The sequence below is a fragment of the Glycine max genome, chromosome 1, assembly GCF_000004515.6.
Source record: "Glycine max cultivar Williams 82 chromosome 1, Glycine_max_v4.0, whole genome shotgun sequence".
In the NCBI taxonomy this organism is placed as follows: domain Eukaryota; kingdom Viridiplantae; phylum Streptophyta; class Magnoliopsida; order Fabales; family Fabaceae; genus Glycine; species Glycine max.
The window spans coordinates 27,162,760-27,173,741 of NC_016088.4; the positions used below are offsets into that span (position 1 = coordinate 27,162,760).

The window sequence follows — 10,982 nt, forward strand, 5'->3', positions numbered from 1 at the left end:
AAACAAAATAGTGAATGCATTTCTAATAATATCTTATATTTTTCATTACATCCACATGATCCTTGAAGTGAATGACACACTCATTTATCACTACACTCACATGATCATTTGGATATTTGATTCAAAATATAGTATTAATATAAGTTTTTTGTGAAAATAGTTCAAAATTCAAATTTTATTCTTTTTTAATTTATTATATTTTATAATTTTATATATTATCTTATATAAAATATAATAAATTAAAAAAATAAAATTTTAAATTTGAACTATTATCTCATAAAACTTATATTAATTCTATATTTTACACCAAATATTCAAATGAATATTTGGTGTAGTGGTAAAAAAGGGTGTTTCTTACTTCAATGATAGTATATTAAAATCAATTATGAGACTAAGATAGTATATTTTGAAATATAGAAAAATTAAAATAGTGAATTAAAAAATAGGGATACCAATTTAGTGAAATAGACAAAATAAGGGATGAATTTTAAAATTAAGATATATATATATAAAGAAAGAAAGGGAAGTGTACTCAAGAAAAAAAAAAAAAAAAAAGAGAGTAGATATAACATTTGCCATACTTAAACCCTAAACCATTTTCATTTACATAACACATAATATGCCTAAAAAATATTAAAAGATGTAAAAACATATATATTAAATCACTTTTGAATCTCATCTCGGAGGTTCTTTATTTTTTCATTGGTCGTGCATGAAGGAGCAAGAGTAAAAAAAAGAAAAGAAGAAGTGTGATCCCAATATGACGAACTTTAATAGGAGAGAAAAATCAATAAAATAATCTAAATTAATAAACAATAAGGGGTGGGGTGTGTTACGATTTAATGTAAATAGGATTATTATTGAAAAGGATAATTTTGTCTTTTACTTGTTCAGGTTAATGTTATTAACTTTTATTAGAGTTAGATATAATTTTTGAATCCAGGAGAGCCTAAGGAGAGGTATATGAAATTATTTTTTATTACTATTCTATCAAAATAAGACCATATTTATAATGTGTAAGCATTTTTAAAAGTAGCATATTTGTGATGTATGGTACTGATAGTTTCAAGTCCACATAAAAATTAAAAATATAAATAAAATTAGAAATGTCAGATAAAATTATTATTATTATTTAATAATGATAAAATCATGTATTTTAAATAAAATAGAAACAATTCATATTTAATTTTTTCAAATAAGATAATATTTTGAAATTGAAAAATATGAAAATAAATTATTTAAATTGAAAAATAAGGCATATTAAAAGAAAAGTACATACAATTATTTTGGATGAAATTTAAAGATGAAACCATCAATTCCCATAAGTTTCAAGCAAAACGTGTGTTTCACATCACGAGTTTTAGAAGGAGAGGTTATGGCTTACTGAAGCTCTTCAGTGGGGAACCAATTTGGATATGAGCCACATTATTTTTGAGACCATGACAAGCTCTAAAGCTTGTTTCTAAGCAGGGATCCATTATTAGTGATTGTAGAACTACCCTTGCCACTTATCCAAACTTTTCGGTCAAGTTTATTAGGTGACGAGCTAATATAGCTGCAAATAGCTTAACTAAAACAGTTATTGCATATGTTAGTCGTGCCTGTTTTAATCATATTTCACATTGTATTTTAGAAGTTATCAATAATGAAATGATATAAGTTGATTCTGGTATAAAAAAGAGTAAAACATGTGTGTGTATGTGTGTGTGTTTTTATTTTTTTATTTTTACGATAAATTTCAAAATAGTAATATAAATCAAAATCAACATTTCTTTTAATTTTTTCTTCTATTAAACATTACATTTTGTTAAATAATTTTATTATTCGGTTTATGCATAAATCTCTTTATGATATTTGTTAATAATGTTCTTAATTTTTTTATTTGTTTACTTATTTTACTTTTTTTTATTATTTATATAATATCTATTTACTTATTACAATAATATAATTTTTTTCCCGAGACAAGAGCATGCACAAACTTTATTGGTGAAAGAGGAAGATTGGTCTCTAACTTGTCTTAAATCATTTTTTTTTTGGATTTCTCTGATTGACATTAAGTTAAAACAAGGTTAAACAATCCAATATTAAATAACCAATAAAGTTAAGACATTTGTTTTATTTCTAAGTTATCAAATTTAGCACATTCACATTTCTCTCTTATATCATTTATTTATGTATAATACATGATATTCTATCTGTCTCGTTATATTTGTGGTATAAGAGAAAAAAAATTATTTTAAAAAAATTATTATTTTAATTTTTTAATATAATTAACATTAATTAAGATTCTTACTTATATCTTTTATAATATTTTTATAATATTAGTGATGATATAAGATTAGTTTTATAAAGTTATTATTTTATTTATTTATTTATTATTTTTTCTTAAGCTGTCTAAAATAATTATAATTTAAGGTGATTGTTATTTTGAAACGGAGGAATTCTAATTCAATACTCGAATGTTATTAATTCACTCAATTCATTAAATAGCACAGTAAACCTGTGAAACCATCTAGATTTCACCCAGAACCCGATTTAGAAAATGAAGCCCGGTCAAAAATGTAGCAAACAATCAATCCAATCCAACCATTAAAACACAGGTAAAACACAGCTCAGAAAAAGGGAAAAACAAATCAGTAAGAAAAAGAAAAAGAAAAAAAAAAGTTCCCCCAAATCAACAACGAATCGCATCTTAAGTCAACAAGGAAACCAACAACAACTTTCCCTCAAGCGTTGCCGAGATTTCCATTATCCACACAAACACAACCCAAACAGGTCTACGTCACAAGCACAAAAAAACCCCATTAATGCCAGCCCCAAAATCCGTACAATCGAAAACCAAAAAAAAAAATAAGTATTCCCAAAGAAACAAATACATATCATCCAGATTAAAATCGAGGAAAACGAACACCCAAAACCGATAGCAACCTTTATCATCACAACAAAAACAAAACAAAATTAGGTCAAAACGGAAAGAAAAACACAAACATCAGAAACAACAGAGATTTCCAAAAAAAAATTAGCAAAAAGAAAAATTATCATAATCAAGAAGCGAGAACATAAAGCGCGTGAAAAATCCGTCGAGAAATTCATCAAGAAACGCATCAAAAGAGCTAATAAAAAAATGGTTTAGATTCACATATATGTGTATATATACTTTGCATTTAAATTGAGACGTTGAAGGATCGATGGCCACAGTGGTCGCGTTAGCAGGTATAGGCCACATGTGCCGATTGTGTTTCGACTGGTCACGACCGCACCCATGCATAATCCGCCATCTTCCGAGTCGATCCGAGCCTCGTCCCTGAAAAGAAACATCAATTCGAAATCGAAATTGGCACGCCTCCTCCTCCTCCTCCTCCTCAAAACCCTAGATTCGAAAACCCTAGATCAGGCGCGGCGTCGCAGATCTCCTCCTCCAATCCGCCATCGGGGAAGACTTTGATCAGAGTAGATTTGTAAGATGCTTACCGTGTGGGTGGAAATAGCTTTGATGGTCGCAACTTAGATTGGGCAAAATCAGAAGATAAGGCTTATGGTGGCCGAAATCAACCTCCGTGGCAGCGGAGCAGAGAGACTGAGGGAGCGAGGTCGAGCAAAGGCCCCAGAGTAAGAGTGCGGAGGGACCTCAATTAGGAGCCAAGGAGAAGAGAAAAAGGAAGGGGAAGAGACTGCGGAGGCCTTCGATTCGCGATAGGGTTACGTTGTTCCTGACTGTGTTTTGTTTTTATTAATTCAGAGGAAAAAATAAAATAAATAAATAAATTTAAAATCTTATAACCTCCATCAAAGGCTGTTTTTAAAAATCGCAGTAGTTAGATCCACTAATAAAGACGGTTTTTATAAAACCGCCTTAGTAAAGCTCACATTGAAGGCGGTTTTGTAAAAACCGTCGTAATTATATTTAAAAAATTTACTTTATTTACAAAAATGTCATCGTATCATTTACTACATCAGTTTCTTTATAACCGATGTAGATACAGCGACGTAAAAAAACTCTTTTGTAATAGTGAGAATAAAACATATGTCCAATATCTTTTTTTTTTTTTTTTGCCAAATACCCTTTGTTGCATTTGTTTTATTCATTCAACTTCTTACCGATCCAACATTGTTGAATCATTTTGCAACATTGTCTTAATATTTTATAAAGAATTAAATGAAAATAAATATATTATTTTAAGTATATAACATATTTAATATCTTTAAAAATAGTGTATGACATTTAAAATAAGAGCTATATATAAATTTTATATTCTTTTTTTTTATCTTTTCGAACAACATGTTTGAGTTAATAGTTTTTTTAAGATAAGGGTAGCATAGAACTTTTAAAATAGAATTCTTAAGTTAATAGATTTTTTTTAAAAAAAAAAACTTTCTAACCTAACATTTCTAGTATAACTTATTTTCTTGAAAAAATAACTAATTCATAAATTACATAATTTTCTCAACAAAAAAATAATATGTTGGAATATTTTTGTTCAAAATTTATTTTGATATGCTAAAAAAAGTAATTAAGTTATTGCAAGAGCTTTAACTATTTATTTTATCTCAAATGATTTTGGATGAAGAAAAACTTTTTTGAATCGTACAAACATACAACCAATTATATTTTTTGGTTTATATTGACAATTAACTTTTTATATTAATTTTTTAAAGTTAAAATAAATGAGATTTATTTATCTAATGTGAATAAAGAGTATTTTTATAATTAATAAAAATAATTATTAAGATTTTAATATTTTTATAATTTATTACACTTATTTATTTATTTTAAAATAATTCAAATTATTAATCTTAATTAATAATTATAACTTTACTCTTTTATCTATTAAAGTAATAGAGAGTGCATGACATGTAATTCAAATATATACAATATTTTTTAATCAAACATACTCTTATATACCATGTAAGTGTCTCCTGCAGTAGGAAACATAGCTCGTATTATAGTATTTTATAAAACATTTTTAAATATATTTTATACTTAAAATAATAACTACATATATTTTTTATTTGATTTTTATAAAATATCAATAAAAATATTGTAAAAGATTTTAAAAGTGCCATAAAAAGTCAAATAAATAAAATAAATACAACAAGTGGTATATGATAAAAGAAAAAAAGAAAAAGACGTAAGACATGTGTTGATGACAACTATGTTAATAACAAAATTAAGAATAAGCCAATTCTCTTAATTGTATTGGTCAGTTAAGATAAAATTGTTAAACCTCATTTTTACTTATGAAAGATAATTTTTTTTTTCTCTTGTTAGTTTTGGTGGAAAGTTCATTTGAAGGAATAATTAATTGAGAGTGAAAAAGCACCTCTCATAGCCTAATAAACCCATTACATTCTTGCACTAACATATTTCCTCCAAAATTCAAATTGCTTGATATCCAATCTAAAAATATGTACACATGTAAACTTAGTGATTACAAGAAGCAAAAGATGTAACATTTTAATTAAGTATTACTATTTACTACTAAAGCATCAGCCAGTGTATTGCATTTTATTAAGATGACAAACACCTTGTTTCTGAGTACAAAAGTTTGCTTTGAAGGATTTGATAGTTGGGTGAAACAGCAACCAAAATAACAAAGCCACTAAGGAGGGCAAGACCCAACCCTAAACTATTTACCACCATGGACTCAGTGCTGTGCTTAGGTACATTTCTCTTTGTTTGTAAGAATGTTAATTTCTCTAACAATCCAGTTTCAGCTGTTGCTATTGCCAATGCATAAGTGTATAGGCCAAGGAACACATGCCATGGTAAGATCCTTATCCTCACAGTGCGCACCTCTCCTCGGTGCCAAAAGTTCAAGAAGCCAATCAACCACTGTGTGTGGACAAGAAATTATAGAAGGGGTCAGATCATAGTACTCTCCGGTGAATATAAATATAGGAAAATGCTAGTAGTACTTAAAAAATTAAATCAAAAGTGAAACTGATCATCCAAGAGCATTTCTTGAAAATCTAAATAAAATTATATTTATACGTTTTGTTTGAATATAGTAACAATCTTTTAGAATTCTAGATTCCCCCAAAATATTTCATAATCAGCCTCTGATGAGACATATTCAGGAGCAGTGAATGATGCTTCAGGTCATGAAAGGGTGGTCATAGGTTGTTGTAGATGTGATAATAAATGAAGCAGAGGGGGATAAATTATAAGCGATGAATAAAGATATTTTTAAGTTTTTACATTCTATTTCCAAGAATAAAATAAAAATCCATGATCTAGTTTCTTATGTGCTTTTGTGAAAAGAAAAAAAATGCCATTTAAATATTTTAATTTTTCTCCTTGTCACGGAAGTGTTTTATTCGAAATACTAATACCTAATACAGTACCTGCCAAAAAATAAAGCCCAATGAGTTTAGTACCACAAATCCACAAAAAAGAAGCACATTGGGCTTTCAGCCCAGCTGTGGAATGTAACTAAAGGGCATTTTCATTGCCATTGCCTAATTTGCTATTGTTACCATTAGCCATTGCAAATTATCTATTTTATCCTTCTCTCTTTTTCCTATACTCCCAACCCTTTCTCCCTTCCTCTCTCACTTCTCCATCACTTTTCCCTTCCTCTTTCACAACACCCCCAACCCTTCTCCCTTTCTTTCTCACTTCTCCTCTTTTATTCTCTCTCACCACACCATCCAAACTATAGGTACATTTTTTTACACGATAAAATCATGATTCCACCATGCTAAAGACATAGCGAAATTACAATTCTGCATTTTTATTTATTTATTTTCAAAATACTCAACGGAATCATAAAATTGTTTGGATTTCGACACCTAGCAGAATCATGATTCCATTGTGTATTTTCTGGGATGAAAAGAATTGCACAATGGAATCATGTTGTGTATTTTTTGGGGGTGATTCCGTTGTGTATTTTTTTGAGGTGAAAAAAATTTCCGTTGTGTAATTTTTTCACCCCCGAAAATACATAATGGAATCCATGTTTCCATCAAAAGGACATTTTCAGAATAATGCTAAAAGACACCACATGAATAATGCCATTAGCAATTTTGCAAGTGTCAATAGCAACTTTCTAATTCAAAACTGCGCGAGCTCGACAACGTTCGGCCGATATATTTCTAGAACTAAGTGCATGTGTTTCCCCTTTCTTAAAATTATTATTACTCCTACTTATTCAATATCCTTTGCTTGCACGTTACAAAGATAAAAGATTGTTTCATTATTTCTAAATATTTGTGCGTTATTATAATAAGAGGAAGATTTAGTTTAGTGTTTAGATGGCAATAAAAATGAATAATAATTCATTTATAAAAAATATTTATTAATTAAAAATAGTGATTATTGATCAAGTATATTTAATTAAAAATATTTAATTCATAAAGCAGTCTGAAATTAGAATTCGTTGATGTACCAAAAAAATTAGAATTCCTTCTATTAAACATGTTTTCAGTTTTTATTTTTCTATTATTAATTATAAAAATTTCACTTCTGTTTTATTTTTAAAAATTTGTATAAAAATCAAGTAAAAATATTTTTTCTATTATTTTCACTATTTTTATATACATTTTTCTAAACTAAAAACATAGTAATAAAAATAAGATAACATTTTATAATTAAAATGTAAAATGCATTTTCTCAAATTTAACCAGTTTTGTTATTTCCTCAGATATTTCCTCTAATGAATTTATTTACCCAAAAAAGATAAATGTGTCTTCTTCGAAAGCAAAGTGTATTTTCCTTTATTTTTGAAAGAACCTCCTGAGTTTTGAAAAAAAAAACCCGAAAAAAGAGTACTTGAAACGCAATTTGTCTTCCTTTCTTCTGAAAAGACTCAAGAGTATCACCACGATAGCATCATCAATCATCCATTATGTTAGCACCCATTTAGTGCGAAGGACAGTGACAAAATAAAATTACTAAAAAATAGAAAAAAATGTTATAATTATGCCATCAACTCAAACTAGAAAAGTTGATACCAAAATGTTTAGCTTTTATCCTTTAAATTATTACAAGAATTTGTCCCGTTGTGTAAGTGTTATGAAGACATTAATATTGCATAGTAACCAAGAAAATAGTGCACAAGATTAATTTAGAGAAAAAAAAATATCTAAGAAATTATCAAGGATCATGAAGAAGCAAATACCTGGGCTCCGAAGAGGGATACAGAAGCCAAACCCATCCATGAATGTAGGCTATAGAAATTTGCCACAATCCCATCCTTTCCCTGGAATTTTGTCCAAATCCCAAAGATCCCAGAAGCTAAAGCCACCCCTTGAAGCCACAAATGCACCAATTTCTTCAACCCCCTTGATCCAACTAACCATCTGTGCACCAAAATTGCTGCAAAAAACAAATTAATCAATCAATGGACACTAAGATCAAGTACACTTTTCACTCTAATATATCCCATTTCTGGACACTAAGCTAAGCCACCTTCTTTTTAGCAGAAAAATAGAACAAAATTAAATTAAGCTAAGGTACCTTCTCCACTTAAGAGGATAAAGCCAATGACCATGAGCAGAGGATGAAGAACCTACAATTAGAGAAAAAAGGAAAGAAATTGTTTAAGGTACTTGTTGAAAAGGAAGCTTATTACTTTTGAGTTTTAATTAATGTAGAAAGGAAAAAGAGGATGTGAGTAATGTACTGCATATATGAGGTCTTGTTGGGAGAGTGAGGGAGTGAGGAAGCTGGACTTAAAGGCAAGGGCCCATATGAGGACAAGCACTGCCACTGCAAGCCCTAAGACTCTTGCAAAGAAGAGGAGTGAGGGAGAGACAGTGGCCATCACAATTCACAAGTGTGTTGAGTGAGTTAGTCTCTGTTAGACTGAGACTGACGTTTGCCTTCAAGTAAGAGAGTAAGAGAAAACGTGAGTTTAGAGAGAAAGCTCGAAGGAGCTCGTAGAGAGTAAGAGAAAACGTGAGTTTAGAGAGAAATTGAGAGAAGAAGGAACTCGAGAAAGAGAAAAGAAGTTTATGGATTTTTCTATATCCCTTCAAGGTTTGTTACAACTTATTTATAAGCGTGAGGGTCCACAACTAACCGTAAGTGGTTAGCTGCTGCTAGCCCTAACGACTCGAACAATCATCTAACTACCCTTCCCGCCAATGAACTACACGAACAGCTTTACCCCAGGCCCTCTTATCCTAACTGGTAGATATCCCAATGCTTAGATGGTTGCTTCGTCCTTCTCGAACGCCTTTGCTGCATGGCTTCGTCTTCTACGTTCATATCATCCCCCCACTCTTCAGACAAAACCTTGTCCTCAAGGTTGTAGCGATCCCGTAGCTAGTGCCAATCTTCCCACGAAGTGTCCTCCCGGGAAGAACCTTGCCACTGCACGAGCACCATACGTCGAGGCCCATCATCAGAGGGAACTAACTTGGAGTCAATGACAGTCAAGGGGACCGTTGCGGATTCGTCATTAGTCATGGCAGGTAAGGGATCCGCGTTTGCTGTTGCAGGATCTCCTACGAAGGGCTTGAGTAACGATACATGGAAGACAGGATGAATGCGACTGTGGGAAGGAAGCTTCAGGCGATACGCGACTTTGCCCAACCTTTCCTCCACCGCGAATGGGCCATAGTAGCGCTTAGTAAGCTTCGAATATGTTGTTTCAGAAGCCGAAATTTGACGGTGTGGTCTGAGCTTGACCAAAACCCAATCCCCAACATTGAACTCCTAAGGTCGTCGTCGAGCATCCGCGGTCTGTTTCATTTGCTGTTGTGCCTTAAGCAGTTTTCGACGAAGCAACTGCAAAACCTCGTCCCTCTGGCAAAGCATCTAATCCACTTCTTCGACTGACGAAGTGCCCCCCAAGTACTCCGGAATAGCTGGTGGTTTCCGACCATAGATGATCTCAAACGGCGTTACCTCGGTACCGGAATGGCATGAAGTGTTGTAAGACCACTCCGCCCATAGCAAGAAATGTCCCCACGACGATGGCTTGCGGTGAACGAAAGCCCGTAGATACTGCTCCACAATCTGATTCGCAACCTCCGTCTGACCATCTGTTTGTGGATGGTACGACGAGCTAAGACGAAGCTTGGTACCACTTAAGGCAAATAGGTCCTTCCAAAACTTGCTCATGAACAAGGGGTCCTTGTCCGATATGATGCTGCGAGGCAAGCCATGAAGACGAATGATCATGGATGTGAACAGCTCCGCCACCTTTCTTGCAGAGTGCTTAGTGGGTAACATCCCCAAATGGAGCCCCTTCGAAAAATGATCCAAGACGACGAGGATGCACGTATTGCCCTTATACGATGGTAATCCCACAATAAAATCCATGCTTAAGTCCTCCCATGGCCGATAGGGTACCGGAAGGGGGCACAATAGCCCTACGGGTTTGCGATTGTTATACTTCGTAAGCTGGCACGTGACACAAGCTGCGATGGTGCGGACATCATTGCGCATGGAGTTCCACGTGAAGTTATCCTGTAATCGTTGGAGTGTCTTTTGAACCCCATAATGACCTCTTGTGGGTGTGCTGTGAAATTCCTCCATGAGTAGCAGAATGAAGGAAGATCCCGTGGGAAGCCAAATGCGCTACTTGTGAAGAATTAAACCATTTTCAATATGATACTCAGAGGCTACGACTGAATCTTTGCGGATTTGCTCCAGCAACGTCAAAAATTCTGGGTGCGTGGCTAGCTTATGCTTAAGGTCAACAATAAAGGAGAACTGTGGTATGGAAAGTAGGTACAAGGAGGCCTTAGCTTCTTCTTCGGCTACCCTTGATAATGCGTCTGCTACCCCATTCTCACGTCCCGGTCGATACTGGATACTATATTCGAATCCCAATAACCGAATGAGATACCGGTGTTGCTCCGGTATCTGCACGGCCTGAGTCATGAGGTCCCTTAAACTCTGGTGATCAGTGAGAATCACAAAGGGGTGGCCTAACAAATAATGGCGCCACTTCTTAACGGCCATGGTGATAGCTGCAAGTTCCTGAATGTAGGTGGAAGAGGCGCGAAGCTTTGGACAAAATTCCTTGCTG

General features: G+C 32.7%; 1 protein-coding gene across 1 annotated transcript; it reads right to left on the reverse strand.

Moving 5' to 3' along the window:
* Positions 1 to 5,509: 5,509 nt before the first annotated feature.
* LOC100781811 (probable transmembrane ascorbate ferrireductase 4) lies at positions 5,510 to 8,765 on the reverse strand. Its single transcript, XM_003516812.5, has 4 exons — positions 8,625 to 8,765; positions 8,459 to 8,510; positions 8,121 to 8,317; positions 5,510 to 5,833 (listed from the first exon to the last, which is right to left on the reverse strand). Exons 1-4 carry the CDS (start codon positions 8,763 to 8,765, stop codon positions 5,510 to 5,512), a joined length of 714 nt encoding a protein of 237 aa, XP_003516860.1.
* Between the last annotated feature and the right edge of the window lie 2,217 nt (positions 8,766 to 10,982).